Below are 21,406 nucleotides of genomic sequence, written 5' to 3'. Positions count from 1 at the left end.
CCACAGCATGCAGAAGCTCCCAGGCCAGGGCTTAAACCCCCAACCTGAGTGCCACAGCAGTGACAACGCCAGATCCTTAACCGTTAGGCTGCAAGGGAACTCCAGTCCCAATTTCTCTCGAGGCAGGTAAGGCACTGGGAACGAGACCCTAACTGAGGGATCGGGGTACCCGGAGTGACGGATGTGCGGACGCCGGGAGGCACACAGCTCAGCAGGGCAGACAGACTTTATTAGTGATATCAGTACAGCAGAAGTGCCGTGGAGCAGAGGGGAGGGGACCCATGCCTGGACCAGTCCCCTCCTGCCCCCGCAGGACCCTAGGAAGGTGGGGCATGGCCTAGACCAGGTCCTCCTGCACCCCCAGAAACGTGGGACTAGAGGGCCTGGGGCTGGCCTTGCTTCCTGCGCCTCTTCTCATTAATCCATGTGGCCACTTCCTCGCCTGACGGATCTCCCTCCCCAGCCCCTAGGCAGGGAACCCCAGCTACTGGGGAAGGGGCAGCTCTGGGGGGCCCGAGGTCTAGGTATGGCCGGCAGAGCCCCTCCCTGCCCCGTACCCTGAGTTCCCCAGGACCCAACGCAAGCAGGTGTAGGGAGGACCGGGGGCTTCAGGGGGTGTGGGACCCCAGCCGCTTGGGCTTGAGGGAGCCCCACAGCGACTGGACGCCCCTGCGCACGGTCCACCCTACGCGCCGGGCAACAGACTCAGCGGGGGGTGCCGGGAGGCAGGAGGTGGAGGCCTGGGAGCGGGCATCCAGACACTTCTGGTAGCGGAGCTGCAGAGAGGCGGGGGGCAGTCACGCTGCAGCCTGCCCTGTGGGCTGGGCACCGCCGCGGCACCACTCCCCGCACTTACCATGCACGCAGCCTGCACGGCCTCGGAGAGGCTGGCGGCGTTGGGTTCGCACCAGAACATGTGGCAGCAGAAGGAGGCCGGGCCAGCAGCCATGATGAACGCAAAGGTGTGGACATCCCTGCCCACGGCCAGGAAGGACAGGAAGCGCACGCGGCACTCCCCCAGCACGGCCTCGGTCTGCAGGGACGGCAGCCGACCTCTGCCTCTGGGCACATCAGCCTCCCCCACCCCTGGTCTCCCCGCTTCCACAAGGCCCAGCCGTGCCCCCCACCCCCACCCGCCACCCAGGCCTTTACCTGCTGGTGCAAGATGGTGAGCGTGGCAGGGGCCACGCTGACGTGACTCGGTGTCCACTGCTCACGGCTACTGGAGGACAGGACCGACTCCAGGGCCCCGTTGATCACATCCACCCCTGCAAGACAAGGGATGAAGCGCGGATAGCGAGGACACGACCCCCCAGCCCTGCGCTGGACCTCTGCTGCCTCGTCCCCGCTGCCCTCGCCCGTGGCCCTGGACGATGCTGTGCAGGTGTCCCTTGCTTGGTGCTCTCCCCCTTGGCTCCAGTAACCGGGCACTTTTCTAGCCTTTTCCATCTTGAATCCTAAGCTTTGTTTTTGTCACTGACGCTGCCTCTTCCTCCAGCCTCCTAAGCGGACCGACCCCCTGGAGCTGTGCCCTATCTCGCTCTCCCACGTTCAGACATCCGGGGGCCTCGCACCACAGTGACTCTTACTCCCAAGTCGGTCTCAGTGAGCCCACCGGCCAGTCCTCGCCCGTCCTCGAGAGGCAGCCTCTGTTTTTGCTTCTGGTTTTTAGGGCTTCCCCTCGAGGAATGTTTGCTCTCGTGTCATACTGAGTCACGTCATCACAGTGCATTGTGTCCTTACGGTCTCACGGCAGAGCCTTTATCACCCCGCTGCAGGCAGGAAACGCAGCTTGGAGGACCAGGTAATAAACCTTAGGGCGCACTGAGGAACGAGGACCTGAAGGCAGGCAGTCGATTCTGGAGCCTGGGTTCTTGGCCAGGCCCTTCCCTGCCCCTTCTCGAGATTCCCAGTTTCGGAACCGGAAAGGCTGTCACATCTTAGGTGTGCTCAGTCCTTTCCAGGAGGGGCTCAGCGGCCAAGGGACTGAGGCGCCAGGCTTTTAGACCAGTCAGCTTCCCCTGCGACATGAATCCTCTAGACCGCTGTGCAGCATTTCCGCCCAGGCCACCCCACTTCTGCGCGTACTCAGTTGACAACCGAGGCAAGAGCTCGCAGAGTGCTGGGGCGTGGGTTCCGGTCCCTGCACTGCTCGTGAGCTGGCCGTGCCATCCTCTGTGTAGCCTCATAGCCAAGAGATGAGGGGGAACCACGCCAACGCAAAGGACCGCACCTCTGCGGCCCACGCTCGGGCCTTTCGCCCCTTTTGGTGCCTCTGGCCACCCACGAGGAGCAGACCGCAGGGGCCCTTTGTGGACGGAGGGTCTCCCTCGCAAGTCCTCCCGCATCGTGGCCTTGCTTGTCTTACTCTCTGGCCGGATCAAAGCCACCCTCCTGTCCTGAGCATGAAAACTGGCCTCCTGTGACCTGTCGAGCATCACACTGGACTGCTCCCTGAGCCTCCAGTGGCGCGGGCAGCACTTAAGATCCAGTCTCGGCAAATGCGCAGCCCGGCAGAAGGGGCCTCCAGAGTGAGAGAAGGGGATGCCTGTCCACGGGCCGTCCCCTCCACACTGTCTGAGAAACTCCCAACCTCCTTCAAGGTGCACCCAGGCCCCGCTTCAGAGGCCTTATCTGTTCGGGGCACGGAGGGTGCAGCTGCGACAACGCTTATCACAGGGGGAACCCTTTCTCCACACTGGGCTGGAGCCATCTCAAGGAAAGGAACCAGGCCCCCTCCTGTCGGCGTCCCCACCCCAGCACAGGGCTTACTTATCTACTGAAGGAGCCCCAGATGCATGAGCAAGTCACCCCCAGGGCCACAGGGCCAGAGGCATCCCAACTAGTGTAAGAGACCCAGGAGCCACAGAGGGGTGGTGACCAGGCAGGAACAGGGGGGCCAGCGCAGATGGCACACGGCCCAGATGTTAAGGACAACGATGCCAGCCAACAGAAGAGCTCAGAGGTCGTGAGTGTGGGCCCGGCGGCAAAGCCACGCTGCCTAACGAGCAGACGGGGCGGCACCTGCCCCGGATTGGGGCGCATCAGCACGGAGGCAGGGCAAGCTGGGCCTCTGCCGCCTGGAGGAAGCTCAGACGCCACGTTCTCAAGTCCCTTCTGACTCCCGGGTCTAAAGGAAGCTCCTCTGTGACGCAGCTCAGGGCACCTTGATACTTTCTTCCAGTGAATGGCTCCACTTGCCACTGCACGGTTATTGTGTGATTACTGACTTTCTCTTTTTTCCCACTGTCATCTCCTGTAACCTCCACGAGAGTAGGACTGCGGTCATTGTTTTCCCAGGACTTGGCACCTGAGAGGCAGGCTTCTTAGGTATTTGCTAAGCGAAGGAGCGAGTAAGCGACTGGAGCTGGGAAAGCCCTGGAAATGCCAGAGGGAACCTGGCGGTCCCTGCCCTTGGGCTCCTCGTGGCCCTGGTTCCCTGGCTCACACTCAGTGAAGGCGGACAGGGGCTGCGGGGGGAGGGGGGGCAGAGGGACGGGAGGCGGAAGGAAGGCCTGGTGAGAGGCGCTGGGAGGCGGAGGGCGGGATCGAGGTGGCCGTCCCGGCCCTGGGTGAGAAAGGACACACGTACCAACGGGTTTAGCAACAGGCACATTCCCCAGGTAATAGACTTGGAACTTTTGTACCAGCTCGTTCTTGGGTGCCGGGAATTCCACTGCGGGGAGAAGAGGAGGGTCAGTCCCACAGGCGCAGCCCCTGCTCAGTCGCAGCCCCACCGCCAACCCCGCCTCCCCGCTCCCTCACCAAACTCCCTCCACTTGTCCGACCAAAGAACTGAGGCTCCATTTCTTCTTTTGGGGGGTGGGGCCATGCCCAAGGCATGTGGAAACTCCGGGGCCAGGCACTGAACTCGTGCCACAGCAGTGACCTGAGCCGCTGCAGTGACACCACCAGATCCTTAACCTGCTGTGCCACAAGGGAACTCCAACGCTCCATTTTTTTTTTTCTTTTTTGTCTTTTGATCTGTTGTTGTTGTTGTTGTTGTTGTTGTTGTTGTTGTTATTTCTTGGGCCGCTCCCGCGGCATATGGAGGTTCCCAGGCTAGGGGTTGAATCAGAGCTGTAGCCACCAGCCTACGCCAGAGGCACAGCAACGCGGGATCCGAGCCGCGTCTGCAACCTACACCACAGCTCACGGCAACGCCGGATCGTTAACCCACTGAGCAAGGGCAGGGACCAAACCCGCAACCTCATGGTTCCTAGTCGGATTGGTTAACCACTGCACCACGACGGGAACTCCCCAACGCTCCATTTTTATCATTCTGGCCACCGGCTTGTGTCCCTTCTTGGGTCCCCCTACCTTTGCCAACAGAGCTGGGACGGATCTGGCACAGAGGTGACACTGACCTTGGAAAGGGACGTCCACCAGTTTCGAGTGGTCCAGGGAGAGTCCGTTTACTAGGCAGCGGGCATTGCGCCGTTCGGCCATGATCTGAGGCAGGGAGACGAGGAGCGGAAGGGCGAGGGAGGGCCCGTTAGGGCTCTGTCGCCCTGGAGCCCCCAGCCCCCTGGTGACCCCACCCACGTCCTGTAGAGCAAAGGTGGCAGCTAGTCCAGGTGCGGGGGCCGTGCCTTAGAGCAGATCTCATGCAGGCTGGTGGCGATGTTCTTGGCGGGTGCCTCACAGCGAAACACGTGGCACTTGAGCATCTGGGTCAGCTTATCGCGAGCTACGTAGGCAAAGTCCCTGTTGGGGGAGGGGCGCCTCAGTGTCTCCCAGGGCCATCGGGTGCTAAGCCTGGTCCCCCCCCGTCCCCCCACCCCCGTCCATCGCAGCTCCTCTAGGGCTTCTGCCCTGGGGGTGGCGTCCAGTAGGTGCTGCCTTCTGGCCAGAGGGTAGACAGGCGAGCATGCCAGGGGAGGGTGGGTGAGCAGAGCGGCCAGGAGGGGGCAGGGCACGACAAGGGAACTTGGGGGCTGCGCGGCGTCTGCTCCGGGGCTGGGCAGAGGAACGGTCCGGATGAGCATACTACCTCTCTCTGGGTCCGGCAGCACAAGAGAGGCAAAGAAGAGGGTGAGGGAGGAGGCCCGCTCTGACTGCTGGCTGAGCCCCGCCCCGGACCCCGGGCCGCGCCCCCACCTTCCGCTGTCCCGCCCGACGCCCCACACGCGGATGCTGACGATGGGCTGGGCGTGCAGCAGCGCCTGGCTGTGCGGCTCCACCAGCTTCAGCGTCTCGTCCTCCAGCTGGAGCAGCAGGTCCTTTCCCTGCAGAGACCCGGGAGGCAGACGCTCAGCGCTGCCCCGCTGGCATCGGGGCTGATCTCCGCCACCTGCAGCTTGGGGACATGTGCTTTGGTGCCGGACTAGCCACTCCGCAGGCCTCGCTCTGGCAGAGGTCACACCTGTCATCTCTCAGGCGACTTATCATCCTCATCGCTGTCAGACGGCCGTCTCCCGAGACCCCATCCATCTCGCAGCTGCCCCTCGGCGGGTCCACGCCTCCCTCCCCAGCCCACGCGGGGGGCAGCTGGGCTCTCCCAGTGCCTTTCCCTTGGCTGCCGCCCTGCTGCTCAGGCCCTCACCTCCCCCCAGCCCCCAGACATGGGGTCGTGCAGGTTGTTTTTGTGGTAGGAGAGCTGACGGATGCAGTTGTTGACGGCCACGCTGCTGCGGCCAGGGGCCAGCTCCTCCTCCGTCATCTCCACCCAGCCCAGGGAGCGCACGGCGAAACACTGCCAGACACAAGAGAGAGGTGGGAGGTAGAGGGTCTGGGCTAAAGCTGGAAGAGCCCCCAGCCCGGGACACAGGGAGGTTTGCTGAGACCAGGGGAGTTCTTGACACAGAGCACAGCGGGCAGGGGTGCGGAAGGCCGAGAGGCGCTACAGGCAGGGTATGGGTGTGGGAGGGGAGATAACCTCAGGGGAGACCCCTGCCAGTCAAGGAAGCATCCCCCAGGAAGGGCCTCCTGCCAGGCCACCGAGCTGCCTGGCTCCGAAGCTGAAGGGCCTCCCATTCAGACACGGGGCGGGGTCTGTGCTGAGACTGCAGGGCTCAGGCCCTGGGCGGCTCTCCTGAGCAGAGAGGCTCCCAGAACACGACCCCAGGGGCTCTCCTGCACCCAGGGGCCAGCCTGGGGACAGGCACTGGTCTCGAACACACCTTGGCCCCGGGGTTGGCATTCCGTGCAGGCAGCTTCTCCTCCTCTTGGGGCAACGGCTCTGGGCTGGAGACAGAAGGTGACACTGGGTACAGGCCCTCGAACGGGGAGCTGTCCCAAGGCCGATTCTGGGTGGACCCTCCCTCCCGAGGGCAGCCCAGAGTCGTGCCCTCACACTCACCTGAGGCTCTGAGCTGGGAAGGGCAACACCCTCTCCTCGGGCTCCTTCAGCCCCAAATCCATCGGGGCCTCCTCGCTGGGCTCATCCTCGGGAAGGGGAGCGAGGAATCAGGACCAGATGAGGCCCCTTCTCCAGCTCCCCCATCGTGAAGGCACTTCCCTCACTCACCTTCCAAAACTCTCCATCATCGAAGCCTTCTCCGTGGGCGAAGCCGGTCCAGGTGAGCTGGGACGGGGACGGGAGCAGAGAGCGGCCGTGGTGCGTCTCCTCCAGCAGCGCCACCCCCCTCCCCTGGTCCAAAGCATCAGGCCTGGAGCCTCACCTGGGACTCCTCTCGGGGGCTGCTCCCCTGTGACTGCGATGGGGAGGCCCGGCCCGGGGGCTCCCACTGGGTGGTCCCCGTCGGGATGTGCCAGTAGTAGGTCCCTGAGGTGTCCTGGACCCTCATCCATCCAGCCGGCAGGTCGGAATCCGTCTCGAAGGCGTTGCGGTTCCAAAAGGAATCTGCCAGGTGCGGAGCTTGGTGAGGGCGTGCCCACCCATCAGGCAGACCCTGGCTACTCTGCCCAGTCCCCTCCCCCGTGGGGCAGAAGGGGTGGGGGAAGGGCTCCAGCACAAGGTTCCCGCTTCCTCCTGGAGCCCGAGGTCTGGAGTCACAGCATGGGGGCCACCAGCAGGGGACATGGCTCAGGTCTCCTCCTGCGCCCTGCTCCCGGCTGCTGCGGCTACACGGAGGGAAGGAGGGAGGCAGAGAGAAGGGAGGGAGGCTGGGTGACCCCGAACCACCTCCTGTCATACATATTTCAGATGGGCACACTCACCAACTCCTGCACACACCCGTGCACACCCGCAACATATACCACACATACCACACAGTTGTGAAGCCACCGCAAACCCAGGAAATACCGCACAAATGGCAGGTATCACATACAGGGGCACACGCACGTGCAAAGGCAAAAACTCACACCGACTGCAGCCATCCACAGATGCAGACACCATGCACAGAGGTGTGCACACACATGAATATACATGTTCCAGCGCCTGCCACACAAGTGTGCAGAGACCACACCCCCAGCGACCCTCAACCCATGTGTGAGCACCACACAGTGAATGCACATCAGACACACAACACACCTTCACCTCTGCCCCATGTGTGCAGATGCCAGACACACCCACCCTGACCTTGCCACACACAGATGCCAGCAAACATGTCGTGCACATGCACCTGTCCTACGCCACGCACCTGTGACACACCGCCTCCTCCCCTGGCAGAGCCACACCACTCCAGCCCTGCAGCCTGGCTCGTGCCCCCTCCACTTCCGCGCTCCCTGCCAGCCCCGCCCCCGTCATGCCCAGCGCCGTGCCGCCCCTCACCTGGGCTACCGTCCTGCAGGATGATGGCCAGGAAAAAGTCCTGGGAGAACATGGCGCTCGTTCCCAGCCCCTCCTGCCTCCCCCCTCCCTCCTCACAGCCCCTCCAGCCCAGCCAGCTGGGCTCACAGCCTGGTGCTGGGCTGCAGAGAAAGCTCATCCCGCCCCCTTCTCACCAGGACAGAGCGCCTGCCAGGCAAGATCCACCCCCGCCCGGAGCTCGCCAGGGAGGGGCCGGGACCACCACGGAAGGGGACCTCCTCGGGGTACAGATGAGGGGGGATCCTGAGACCCCAGCCCTCCCTGCCCCACATCTCTTCTTTCTGATCCTGACTCCCCTCCCCCAATCCTGATTCTCCATCCCACCCCACAGTGGTCACCCCAGTGCCACAGGCAAGCCCCGACTTAGGGACACCAGGAGGCTCAGCCCCTTGGGAATACACCAACCACCTGGGACCCCGCCAAGCCTAGAGCTCTCAGCACAAACAGGGTGTGGCTTTGAGGCTCCCAGGGACATGCCCTGCCCAGAGCCGGCCCAGCAGTTGGAGCTGAGAGTGGGCTTCAGGGGCTGGGCCCCCATAAGCGTGGGGCTGGGTTTGGGGCTTCCCAGCCACCCCCCCCCTCACCTGCCAGGGCCCAGCTAGGCTGCAGCGTCTCCTCGGCAACCGCAGCACCAGGACCAGCTGGGAGCGCCCAGACTGCTGACGTGCTTCCCGTTACCACGGAAACCAGGAATCCTGACTGGTCCAAGAGGCAGCACTGAGGGACAGGCAGTCCCCAGACCCAGGCTGCTGGGCAACCAGGCACAGGGCTGGGAGGGGGCGCGGCTTACACCAAGGTGGCCGCATACCTGAGGGGCGCGTCATGGGGGCAAAAGATGCCTCAGCCCTCGGCCTCCACACCAGGTGAGCCCACAGGGGAGGGGCTCTTTTCGTCCCTCCGGCCTTCCAGGTACCTCCTGCTGCCTCTCCCCGCCTCCTGCTCCTCCCTCCGGTGCTAGGGAATAAGAAGGCCCGCTTTTCCCCAGAGACTTTCAGAGCTCTCTCTCTCTCTCCACACCTTCCAGGAACACCACACCCAGGGCAGCCGTGCCCCCCGGAGCCACCCCGGAAGGGACCCGCTCACCACATTCAGATGGAGTCACACACACCAATCCACCTGCCCTCCCTGTCAGCCGGCGCCTTCCTGTGTCACAGAGCTTCGTCCTTCCGCTCTGGGCTGGAGGGCAGCTCTCCCCGCTGACCATCTGGGAGGCCCTTCTGGAGCTTGGCTCGTCTCCCTCCGAGCACAGCCCCACCGGGCCTTTGCTTCCACGAGCCGGCTCCTGCTCGGGAACCGACGCGTTCCCTCCGGCCTCCGTTCTCAGGCGCAGTCCCGCGCACACAGAGGCTCGTGCAGCCTTCATTCATCCACGCGTGCCTTCCTGGCGAAGGCCAGAGGCCGGCCTTTGCTCCGGAGTCAGTGATGCTCTCTCCTTCCCCGCACGCACGGCACTGCAGTGGTCCAGACGCCCAGGGTTTTCGCCTGGATCCCTGCGACAGCCTCACCAGGGGTCTCCCTCTTCTTGCTAGGCTCGTCCAATCTGGGCTGCACACCACAGCCCGGACGGGCATTCCAAAATACTCACTTCTCCCCAGTGGAACACTTCATCTCTCCTTGTCCTCAAGACAGAACCCGGTTCCTCAAGACAGATGGCTCGTGTGCCACCATGAGCCCTAATGGCCTACCTCTCAGCTGACCTTTGACCACCCCACACTCCGGGTCTCTGTCCCCACCTGGGATGTGCCCCTCATCTCTCTGAGCCCGGGCTCCTCCCCCGGCTCTTCTCCTGGCATTACCCCTCCTCCTTCAAGCATCAGTGTAAAGGCTGCTTCTTCCTCTTTTTTTTTTTTTTTTTTTTTTTTATGCTTTTTAGAGCCACACCTGCGGCACGTGGAGGTTCCCAGGCTAGGGGTCTAATCGGAGCTACAGGTGCTGGTCACAGCCACAGCCACAGCCACAGCCATTCAGGGTCTGAGCTGTGTCTAAAACCTACACCACAGCTCACGGCAATGCCAGATCCTTGACCCACTCACTGAGCGAGGCCAGGGATCAAACCTGCAACCTCATGGTTCCTAGTTAAATTCGTTTCCACTGTGCAACCACTGCTTCTCAAAACCGACCCACCCCTCCCCCACCGTGCACACGCGCCTCTCCTGCACCTCCCCCATCCTGGGGCTCAAACTACCTGCTTATTTCTGTCTCCGCACTGGACTGTGAGTGCCAGGAGGCACGGTCACCTGTAGGATGCATTCCTAGCATTCAGGACAAGGCCTGGCACCGACGATGAGCCCAACACAGGTAGGAAAGCTCATCCGTTCATCATCCATCCATTCATTCATACAAACACGTACGCATTCACTCAATAATGCTGGGGTGGGAAGGAGGAAATAATGTTTGCTCAATTCTACCACATTCCTCAGGAGCCCAGACCTCCTCTGTGGCCTTCCCAGTCGTAACGAGCCAGTCACAAGGCAGGAGGCAGTGACGCAGCCCCTCCGGTAAGCTGGCCCCACGCCACCCCCCAACTTCCAGGGCCTCCAGCAGAGCGAGATCCTCGCCCGTCCTCTCGCCTCCCCAGCGCCCTTGCTGAGGCCGCTGCCCGTGCCCCGAACACCCTCCCCAGCTCCTCAGCGCTTCCGTCCCTCTACTCCCAGAGGGCTCACGGGCGCAGCCACCAGGGGCACCGTCCAGGAGCACTTGAGCAACCAGGCCCTCCATTATCTGGCCTCGGACTCGCACCCACTGGGGCAGGAGGAGCAAAGGAGCAAGCTGCAGGCTGATGCCAGCCTCCGAGATTGTGTGTGGCCCGTGTGGAACTTTTCAAAAAGAGACCCGCGTGCTGGGATTTAGAAACAGCAATGTCTCAGGTTGACACCTAGTGTTCCGCTTCCCTGAAAGTTACACAAACGGGCTCCAGCGAGACCACCTTTCCCTCCACCTAACCCGTACAAAACCAGCTGGGGCGGGCAGAGCTGCTCCCTTTAAAGGGGGTCCAGGCAGTAGCCGCTGGCGGCCCTGACATCCCCCAGAGAGAGGCGATCAGACTTTGTCCCACAAAACCGCTCGATACCACCTATGACGCGTTCTTACAAAAACAAAACGCAAAACACCCCTTGAATCTGAATCTGCTCAAGACTCTAGAATTCACTGCCTCCGTCTGGGAAATCCAAGGGAAGGGGCACCCGTTCGAAGCCACCCCAAGGAACAGAGCAAGGAAAACCCAGGCCAAGTGAGCCTGTGGCTTCAATTAAACCGTAAGAAAGCTGCAAGCAAAAATAAAGAGATACGAGGGATAATGTACAGATCCAGAGAAACCTTGAGACATAGCAATCATCAAAATGTTTGCTCCTATTTGGGTGCTGATACGAAGAATTAAAAACAAATTTTGGGGGTCGCACCCTCGGCATGTGAAGTTCCTGAGCCAGGGACGGAACCCGAGCCACAGCAGTGACCCGTGCCGCTGTAGCGACAATGCTGGATCCTTAATCCACTGTGCCACCAGAGAACCCCCAAGAATCAAAACTTTAAAAAAAAAAACAGGGCAGAGGAGACATTTACTAAACGTAAACATTAACCGGATGTTCGATAACACTAAGGAATTACTGTTAAATTGTTGTAGGCGTGGAAAGGGGTTGTGGATTTTTAGCAGGAGTTTTATCTTTTAGAAACGCACGCATGAACATTTACAAATATATTTGCTTCAGAACAACCCAGCCCCGGGCCCAGGAGGAGGGGGGGTGTAGATATAAGAGCGTGTTATGGCCAGGCTGGGGGATGAAGCGGAGCTGTCAGTACCGGCCTACACCACAGCCACAGCCACAGCAGCACAGCACCCGGGCCGAGTCTGCGACCCACACCACAGCTCACGGTGACGCCGGATCCTTAATCCGCTGAGCAAGGTGAGGAATCGAACCCAAGTCCTCACAGACACTAGTTGGGTTCTTCCCCCCCGAGCCACAACGGGAGCGCCGTGTTTCCTAACTTTTAGTCAATATCCTATTCCTGTCAAAACAGCAACCCCCTCGTGGTGCTCGCACACCTGCCACCCCCGGGGGGGTGCAGACAGAGCTCGGAGAGGAGGCGCTGCTGGTTAAAAACCGCGGAGAGCGCCTGGGTCGCTGTGCTGTGTGCATCAGTGACGGCACCAGACGGGCCCAGAGCTCGGTCTGGACGTGGCCCTGGTTTAGATGGCAGTTCTACTGCAATCCCAGACTGTGGCCTTGGGAAAGGTCCAGCCATCCCCAGGTGTCCCCTTGGTCACCTGCAGTAAGGGCATAATCACAGCATCTTCCTCACGTTCTACTGAGGAATAAACACAATGATGCTGGGCACAGGGCCAGGACCCAGGATGTGCCCCCGACACAGGCCGGGTCCACTGGCCATCAGGAGCGTGACGCACCGGGAGCTTGGGCAGCCTGCTCAAGCACTCTGGCCATAAGGAAAACCTGGGCATGGCCTGCCCAGGGCAGGGGACAGGGGCTCTGTGACTCCCACCCAGGCTCACCCTGGCCTCGGCTCAGAGGGACCTACCCTCTGCCTCCCTCCCGCCCGCCATCCCCACGTCAAGCTCTGCAAGGTACCTGCGTCCTCCGGGGAGCCGTAGGAGGGGCTGCCCTGGGATAAGGTGGCCCAGCTCGAGTCCTCGTCGCTGGCTGCGCTGTTCCGCATGCCGAACAGGAGGCTGGCGCTCTTGCTGTGCTCTCGGGGGCCGTCTGCAAGGGCCTGGGGCCCGGCGGGCACCTCCACACTCTCCAGGGGCTCCGGCAGCCCTGGAGGAGAAGACAAGTCCTCTTCCTCCTCCTCCTCCTCTTCCTCGTCGTCCTCCTCCGCCTCCCCTGCCGCCTTCTCCTCTCCCTCGTCCGGGCCCTGCTCTTGGGCGCTGATGATCAGGCCGGGTCCTCGGAGGCCCCTGTTGGCCGCATTATGGGCGGAGAGCTCCAGCTCAGAGTACAGGTGCATCAGGCCTTTGGGGCCCAGGGGTGCCGTCTCAGGCTCCTGGCTGGCCTCCTCGGCCAGGGTCAAGGTCACGTTTCGGTTTTGGTCACGGTGGGCCGTGGCGGCCCGCCGGAGCTGGTTCTGGCCCTCCTTTAGCCACTTGGCGTTGGCGGGGCCCGGCTCGGGCCCACCACCCTCCCCCATGGCGCTGCGCAGGTCCTTGGGTCCCACGGCCGTGGCCTGCAGCTTGGCGTTGAGCAGCTGGTTGTGGGCGGCGTGCAGGGGCAGGGGCAGGCTCAGTGCGGGGCCTCCGTGGCTGTTGGCATTGATGGCCGACTGGCTCAGGGAGGACGGAACAGACATGGCCTTGGCAGATCCTGCAGGTGGGGGGAGGAGACCGTGCTGAGCGTCCAGGTCAGGACAGCGGCAGCCCCGCTTCCGCCCCAGGCCTGGCCCTGCCCCACTCGTCTCCTCACACGCAGCCCACCCTGCGTGGCCCTTGAGCTGTTTTCCCAGGAGAAGAGCCGGGTGCGCCCTCTGTCGGCCATCGCCACCACCACCTGCGCTGACCAGGCCGGGCGATGTCCACCCGCGGCGCTGACCTCCTGGGACGGCACAGCCAGCCCCGCTTCGCCCTCTCTCCCGACGGCAGCGACTGCACACAATGGCTCTCTCTGTGCAGCCCCACCCCCAGCCCGGCCGACTGGGGCTTACCGTGCCAGGGGCACAGGCTGGTGTGGGGCTGGCTCATGTGCTCTGGACACCGGACACTGCCTGCTCCTTCCTCCTGCCACACCTTGCTCCTCGGCCCACCACTGTGAGCTCCGGCTGTGCTGCTATCAGCAAAAATCACCGCGCCGCGTCAGCCCCCGAGCCCACGCGGTACCAGGGACCATGAGGACAAGGGTGGCTGAGCTGTGGGTCCAGTCTTCAAGGGCATGGCCTTGGGAAGGCAGCTCACGAAGGAAGGGCCTTCAGCTCCAATTCGTGGCTCCTTTGGCCAAGAGAAGCTACATTTGGGGAACTGTTTCTAAAAAGTATCTCACCTTGGATCCCAGTTCCTCGAACAGATCCTGTAATGTCCCATGTCTGGGTCACTGCAGGAGCCTTTGGTCTGGACCCTGCAGCGCTTTGGGTTTTGTGAAGCCTTCCCTGAGCCCCCTTTGTAAGACTGCGGCCACCCTGCCCCTCTCAGAAACCCCCAAACTCTCCCCAGCACCTAGACCATCTGATGAGCTAATTTATCATTTAATTTGGAGGAATTTGGGGGGTTTTGTTTTTTGGTTTTTTTTGTTTTTGCTTTTTTGGGCCACACACAAAGCATATAGATGTTCCCAGGCTGGGGGCTGAATCAGAGCTACAGCTGCCGGGCTGCACCACTGTCACAGTGAAGGCAGATCCAAGCCATATCTGCGACCTACACCACAGCTCACAGCAATGCCGGATCCTTAACCCACTGAGTGAGGCCAGGAATCGAACCCGTGTCCTCATGGGTACTAGTCGGGTTCACTGACCGCTAAGCCATGACGGGCACTCCTTTCCTCCGCTCTCCCCCAGGCCCCTCTATCATCTCCTCTGCCAGTGTCAGCACACTCTGGTGGTGGGACTGCGTCTCGACCCTCACTCACAGTGCCCCAACCAAAGTCCAGCTGCCCTTCAGGTGAGGGGCTCTCCTGTCCCCTAGACTGTCCTCCATCCTCAGAAGCCCTCCGTGGGTCACTTCTCCACCTATCGGCCTGCAGCCCCATGGCCCTGATGACCCATCCAGCTTCAAAGTCCCACAGCCTCCTACCTGTGACCTCCCGCTGCTGAGCTTCTGGCCTCCCGACCCCCCCATCACCCATGATACGCTTGCTCCCTGGAGTCTCCCTCCATCCTCACCCTCCGTCTCCCAGCTTTTCCTCCCTGACCCACCACCGTCCAGCCCATCCAGCCCCCTCTTTGTGACCCCCTAGGACTGCCGCTACCACGCTACGGTCCCTCCCTGACACCTGGCTCAGTCCTCTCTTCCCACCTGAGCTTCCCCACAACACGGGGCTCCCCTCACTAACCGCCCCCCCCACGCACCTGTGCCCAGACCCCACTGCGCTGCTCCCTCCTCAGGCCTCACCTGGGAGCCCCCACGTCTCCGCCCCCCCCCCCAGGTTCCTTTTCCCCTTGAGCCGCCGGCCCCGTTCCCTCGGCCTCCTCGGTGCAGCTCTCGCACTGAGCACAGACTGCAGGGAGGTGTCCAGACAGCTTGGCCAGGCTGTGCCACCCCTCGGGTGTGGTGCAGGGTCCAGGGGCAGCAGCCGCAGCTGGCCTCCCCGTCTCCTCTAGCTCCTAGGGCCCCAGCGCGATGCTCCACGCGCATCTGGGACACGAACGAGCAAAGGTTCCTGCCCGTGTGCCTGCCTCAAGCGTCTCTGCTGCTCTGCTCGGTCCAGCCCCACCGGGGCAATGAGCCATCTCATGGCCACTGGCAGAAATGAGAAGAAACGGCTCTGCCTCTCCCCAGACCCACAGGGACCGTCCAGAAACGGGAACCAGACTGTGTCACTCTCCAGCTCAAAAATGAGACGGCTCCCGCTGCCTTTGGGACAATGTCTGGACAGGTTAGCAGATCACCAAGAGCCCCCTTGAGCCAGGCCCTGTGACCCTCGGACCTGCTCCCCGTCCTGCCTCCTTCCCGCCTCACCCTCCAGCCACATCGAGGATGGTGGATTCCAGAACACATCACACCTGCACAGCCCTGGCTCCTTGTCTACACTGCTCCCTTGGCTTAGAATTCTGCCTCCTCTCAGGAGGGCCTCTGCCTGCCTTTCAGAACTTGGCTCAGCAGCCACAGCTCCTAAGCAGTCGGTCCTTCCTGGCCAGTCCCTCTTCCCGTGCTCAGGGGCCCAGTCCCTCCGCGTCTCACAGTACCTAGCCCTGCGCCACACTCTACCAGCGCACCTAAGACCTCGTCTTACCCGACGTCACGCTCCCATTACCACAGAGAGTGGGCTGCGCGCCCACCCACGTGAGCCCCGGCTTAGGATGGAGGCGGGAGAGGAACCAGGAAGCTTGGAACTACCTGGGAACAGGCAGAGACAGGCTCGCGTGGCCCTGCGGGCGGGGGGGGGGGCGAGTGTCATGGAGGGAGCTGCAGAATGATGAAGGCTCCCTGAGAGGGGAGGGGGGGCCCTCGACAGGTGAGGGCTGAGATCTGGGGGGAAGGGGGGGAAGACAGCAAAGAAACAAAAAAAGGGAAAAAGACAAGAATAAAAAAGAGAGATGGGGTGGCTTAAACCGACATCCTGGCTTAAAAGCCTTCCTTCCCTCCCTCCCTCCTTCCTTCCTTTCTTTTTAGGGCCACACACGTAGCATGTGGAAACTCCCAGGCTAGAAATCGAATCCAAGCTGCAGCGGCCAGCCTACACCACAGTCGGGATCTTAACCTGCTGAGCCACAACGGGAACTCCTGAAAGCTGCTCCTCTGAGTGGAATCTCTCTGAGTTTCAGGAGGTGGAAGACCCCGTGGGCTCTGCCAAGCTCAGAGCATCATAGGAAGCAGGGGTGCACAGAGCCAGGTTTTTCAGAGCTCAGGCCAGGACCAACCTCCTGCGCACTTGGAGGTGTGGTCTGGGAAGCGCATGTGCGCTGAAGCTGGGGTGATGAAGAGCCAGGGGACTTGGGGGCAGCCCTGCCCATCTGGTCGCTGGGGCAGAAAGCCCTGAGGGGGCAGGGGGAAGGGGGTAAGTACCGAAGCCTGACAGAGTAAAAGTGTGGTCACTGTCAGCTCACTTTTCAAGGACACAGGATGACCAGCTGCTTGATGGAATCAAGAAGGGGCACCACCCAGCTTCTCCCTCTCATGAGCGCTGCCCAAACCTCAGGTCTCTCAAAGGATGGAAAGAGCCACATGGATTCGGGCTCAAAGCAGGGAGCTGGGCGGAGTTCTCAGCAAAGGAACTAAAAGAGGGGCCACGAAGCCCGAAGAAGCTGATGTGAGACCATGGGGTCGGGGGCAGTTCCACTCAAGGTCAACAGTCTTCTGACCTGACCACCCACCATATGCCAGGTGCTGGGCTGGGCTCGGGGGAGGGTGGCCGGGGGGAGAGTGATGAGTAATAAAGAAAGGTTTCCTCCCCGCGGAGCTCACGGTCGTGAACCACCTGGTACGATGCAGTGCACCGCCAGGACCAGAAGAGTACCTGGCACCTCTAGGCGCTCCCTCTTTGTGGCATAAATGCCTGAGCATCATCACAGGGAAGAACAAGGCACTACGGGGGCCCGAGGCTCACTTTAGCCAAGACCTGCCTGGGCAAGGGCACAGCCCTCCTCGGCCACCCTCTCCGGGAACCCTCCCGGAGGGGGGGGGCCCCCCCCAATTCTCAGAGGAGACTGGAGCCCGGCCAGAGAATGCTCAAATGCACAAACTTACCGACTCGGCCCCTGTCCTTTTCTCCCCTTCTTCCTGAAACCAAGGCGGCAGCAGCAGCCAGGCGACATAGACCTGGTGAGCATTTCCCTTTTCTTTTTCTTTTTTTTGTCTCTTCTAGGGCCGCACCCACGGCATATGGAGGTTCCCAGGCCAGGGGTCTAATCGGAGCTGTAGCCACCGGCCTGCACCACAGCCACGGCAACTCGGGATCTGAGCCGCGTCTGCGACCCACACCACAGCTCACGGCAACGCCGGGTCCTTAACTCACTGAGCGAGACCAGGGATCAAACCTGCAACCTCATGGTTCCCACTGGGATCTGTTTCCACTGGGCCACGACGGGAACTCCTGTTCCGCCCTTGATCCATTTTCCCTTCCACCTAATGAACCGAGGCTCGGGGGACCCGCCACCTGCCACCTCCCAGATGAAACACCGAGCTCTCCTGACCCGCACTCCCCCAGCGCCACGTGCTGCTCTGGCTCTTTTCCTCCCGACCCGACCCGCGCAGGCTTCCTGACAGCTGTCTATGCTGCCGGCTGCCCTTTCCGCCCCCCCTTCCAGTCCTGCTTCCACTCCCAGCATGCCTCAGTGACAGCTCCTACCAAGGTCACCAGGACCCCAGGGTCACATCACCCTCCAGACCCGAGTCCTCATCTTGGGTGGACTCTCAGCAGCATCGGCCACCACCGGCCGCCCATCAGCTCCCATCCACGGCCTCCACGCACTGCGTCTCCGCTCTTCCTCCCACGCGCCCCCCACTGTCTGCTGGTTTCGTCCCCGCCTTGGCGGGCTCGCCTTCCGCTGCGCATCCTGCACCCTCCCGGCCCGTCTCTCTGCTTCCACTCTCAGCACAGGTAGGTATTCCCTCACGCCCACAGCTTCAGTGGCCCTCTACACACGATGATTTCCAAGAGCTCAGCTCCGTTCCGGGCCCCTCCCTGAGCTCCAGATACACTCAGTCGGCGGCCTACTCACCACCCCACCTGGAGGTCTCAGAGGCCTCTCAAACCCACACACCCGTTCCTGTTTCTCTCTGCCATCCCCTAACTGGTCCCCGTTCAGGACGCCGGCTCAGGGAATGACAGGACCAACCATCCTGCTGCCTATACCAGAAGGAGGGGACCATTCCAGACGCGACCGTCCCCTCGCGCTGCATATACTCAATCCATCCCCAGGTCCTGACAATTTCTCTCCAAGAGAAAACTCTGGACTTGATCCACTGTCCACATCCACTACCGACAACTGTCCACCCCAAGGACAAGGACCTTAAGATTAAAATTCTCAACATGGCTTCAACTGTCCAGCTCAGTCTGGCCTCTGCCTTCCTCTCCAGCTCTGGCACTCTGCTGTCCAGCCGCGCTGGCCTTCTTTTGATTCCTCGAAGACACTGTGCCCTCTCCCTCCAGAAGGTGTCTGCGTGCGATTCCCCTTCTCCCGGGAACGTCCTACCCTCCCAGCCTGGCCCTAGTAACCGTCCTCTACCTCTTAGTTCCAGCAGCATGTTCTCAGCGAAGCCTTCCTTCCCCCCTCCTCCCCCAGATCAGTGTAGCCTGTGCTCGCTGGTGCTCTCAAGGCAACACCCCCCCCCCCGTGGTATTTGTTAAATTTGCAATCTTATTCTTATCTGATTCCCCCTGGACTGTCAGCTGCGGGGTATCAGATAAAGGCGGACACAGACGCAGTCCATTGTGCTCGAAATTATACCATCAGTGCCTAACAGTACCTGGTATGTATTACGTGTCCAAAACGTATCTGCTGCGTGAATAAATGATTAGATAGACCCCTTTTTTCCTTTTAGGGCTGCAGATGCGGCATACGGAAGTTCCCAGGCTAGGGGTTGAATTGGAGCTGCAGCTGCCAGCCTACACCACAGCCACAGCAATGCTGGATCCTTAACCCACTGAGCATGGCCAGGGATCGCACCTGCATGCTCGTGGATATCAGTCAGGTTCAACGGAACTCCTTATTTTATTTTGTTTTTTTAAGGAAAACACTATATTAGAGTATTAAGGGGAGGGAGGCAGCAGGGTATAGGCTCTCAGAGCGATCAAGGGAAAGAGGAGGCGGGGGTTATGGCCTAGGTTAAGCTTGGTGGCAGTGGGTGAGATGGAGTGAAATGAATGCATTTGAAAATCACTTGGGTAGTGGATGTGACAGAATTTGATGACACGAGACGTAGCGAATGAGAGAGAGAGAGGTTCATCTAGACTGTAGCCCAGGATTCCAGTTTGGTAACTGATTGGGAAGTAGCCATTTCTGAGAGTTGAAGGAGGAGTCGATTCAGAAGAACAGCAGAAAGGGAACACGGGGAGGACAACACAGCTTGGGATCTGTAAGTCTGGAATTCCTGTTGGACTTTCAAGGGGATGTCAGGAGGCCAGGTGGAGGCTGAGTCTGGAGTTCAGGAAGAGATCTGGGCAAGATAGATAAGGCTGGGAATTATATTTCTATATATAAGTGGAATATATATATAATGGAATATATATATATAAATGGAATATATATATATATATAAATGGAATTGGAGGCCTTGAGAGTGAACGAAATACCTGAAGAAAAGGTGCCGAATGAAAGAAGATAGCCCAGGAAAGAAGCAAGAATCTCACCACCATCGAAAGGGAGGGAAGGAGGGAGCAAATGAGATGGAGAAGGAGCAGACAATGCTGCAGGGGAGACCAGGAAAATGTTTCAAGGAGAGTGACGTCCCCCACGAGTGCTCGGAAACGTGAGGGGATAGCAGGAAAGCATCCACTGGGGTTGGCCACATGGAAGTCTCCAGTGACCTTGGCTAGAGCAGTTTCCGCGGGTGCCAGAGGCAGAGGATGGAGTGAAGTGGCTTTAGGAATGAATGGGAAATGAGGAAATAAACACAGCAAGCGCAGAGGAGGAACCCGCTGTAAGGACGGGAGGGAGCTGGACTCTGCGGAGGGGCTGGGAATGCAAGCAGCAGCACGGGCAGATGCAAAACTGGTTCGAATACCCTCCGCATTGGCAGTGGGAAAGCGGCTCCTAGGGAGCGCTCCTGCCAGCGCTAGGCCTCCCCGAGCCCTGGGGACACAGCCGGCGCCAGGGCACACCCCTCGGTCGCTGAGGGCAACAGAATGCGGCTTGACAGATGCCAGGCCTGGGACCCTGCAGGAATCCCTGCGGCCTGTCTGCCTGCCTCACCCCGCGTCCCCCTCCCCGTCCTAGACCTCCCCTCCCCCACCCCCACCGCCCCCCTCTTCCCGTTCCCCCTTCTCGCTTCCTATTCATCCCGGAGAGGCAGGAGGTAAAGGTCGGGGAGGGGACGGGGTGAGGACCGAAGTGGGGTCGGACCTGGTAAGGGAGGAAGAGATTGGGGGGGTCGGAATAGGCGGCGGGAGGGCCGCCTGCCCGGACCGGGCCTGGCCGGGGGACAAGGGGCGCCACAGGGCTCCGGCTGCGGGGTCCGCCGGCCGCCGGGGACCGGGATCCGAGCGCCCGGGCTGGGCCTCGGCAGGGGCAGCTCCTACCTGCGCGGGGAGGCCCCAGGCCCAGGTGGCGGAGGTGGCTCAGGCTGCGGGGCTCGGGCTCCGCGGCGGCTTCTCCATCACAACATCCCCCGCCCAGGAGCGCGCGGGCCGCGGGGCCGCGCCCGGAGCGGCGGGGGCGCGCGCCGGGCCGGGCTGGGGGAGGGGCGCCATCTTGGGCCGGGCGCGGGCGCGAGCGCGGGCGCGGGCGCGAGCCCCCCGCGGGCCCCTCCCCACGCGGCCTTGGGGCCTCGGGGAGCCGCGCCGCCCCGGCGCCCTCGCCCGCCGCCGTCCCCGCGCCCGGCCCCCGGGTCCCCGGGCGCTGCCCCGGCCTCGGCCGCCCCCCGCCCGCCCTCCGCCGCGAGGCCCCGGACTCACCGTGCGCGCCTGTCCGGGCCTCGGCCCCGCACCCCGGCGGGGCGACGCGCCACGGGGATGGAGCGGGAGCGGCGGGGCCGGGGCGGGCGCGCGGGCAGCGGCGCGGAGGAGGCAGCCTGCGGGGCCCCGGCGGCAGCCCTCCCTGGCGTGCTGGTGGAGCGGCGAGGCGCACGCGGCGTGGGCGGTAATAATAGTAGCCGGTGTCTCTCGACCGCTCACGCCGTGCCAGGCGCGGCGGTGAACCCTTCCCACGCGCTCGTCCTCACAGCGGCCCTGTGCAGTCGCCGCGGCGACCGTCCTCAGTTTTCCTGGGCAGGTGCTCAGGTTCAGGAAGGTAAAGCGACTTGCCCGCGGTCACAGGTAAGCGGGGACCTCACGCTGGAACCCAGGTGTTCCCTCACCCCCACCCTGTCGTCGAACACGATCGCGTGACACCAGGGCCTTGCAGACGTGGCAGATGAATTGCTCTCCAGTGGAAGCTCCC

General features: G+C 61.9%; 1 protein-coding gene across 11 annotated transcripts; it reads right to left on the bottom strand.

The window, feature by feature from the left end:
* Positions 209–21,005, bottom strand: APBB1 (amyloid beta precursor protein binding family B member 1). 11 transcript variants are annotated; one of them, XM_021062344.1, is made up of 15 exons: positions 20,923–21,005; positions 12,295–13,026; positions 6,624–6,805; positions 6,470–6,526; positions 6,302–6,387; positions 6,123–6,186; positions 5,546–5,695; positions 5,101–5,228; positions 4,994–4,999; positions 4,593–4,707; positions 4,368–4,452; positions 3,593–3,676; positions 1,153–1,268; positions 857–1,033; positions 209–776 (listed from the first exon to the last, which is right to left on the bottom strand). In XM_021062344.1, the coding sequence occupies exons 2-15, from the start codon at positions 13,010–13,012 to the stop codon at positions 609–611; spliced, it is 2,136 nt and encodes a 711-aa protein (XP_020918003.1). In that variant the 5' UTR covers positions 13,013–13,026; positions 20,923–21,005; the 3' UTR covers positions 209–608. The 11 variants fall into 11 exon arrangements, 9 of the variants coding, with proteins under 9 accessions (XP_020918003.1, XP_020918002.1, XP_013844914.1 ...); XM_021062343.1 differs by lacking the exon at positions 20,923–21,005 and adding an exon at positions 20,548–20,685; XM_013989460.2 differs by lacking the exon at positions 20,923–21,005 and adding an exon at positions 13,364–13,514.

The sequence above is a fragment of the Sus scrofa genome, chromosome 9 (genome assembly GCF_000003025.6).
Source record: "Sus scrofa isolate TJ Tabasco breed Duroc chromosome 9, Sscrofa11.1, whole genome shotgun sequence".
Classification (NCBI taxonomy): Eukaryota; Metazoa; Chordata; class Mammalia; order Artiodactyla; family Suidae; genus Sus; species Sus scrofa.
This window is presented reverse-complemented; position numbering and strand designations above follow the sequence as displayed.

Coding starts and splice junctions, on each gene's coding strand:
- APBB1 (XM_021062340.1), bottom strand. CDS start 13,012: ATGTCTGTTCCGTCCTCCCTGAGCCAGTCGGCCATCAATGCCAACAGC. Junction 1,269..3,592: donor GCCTGTTGCTAAACCCGTTG/GTACGTGTGTCC, acceptor CTTGTCTTGCAG/GGGTGGATGTGATCAACGGG. Junction 777..856: donor CCGTGCAGGCTGCGTGCATG/GTAAGTGCGGGG, acceptor GCCTCTCTGCAG/CTCCGCTACCAGAAGTGTCT.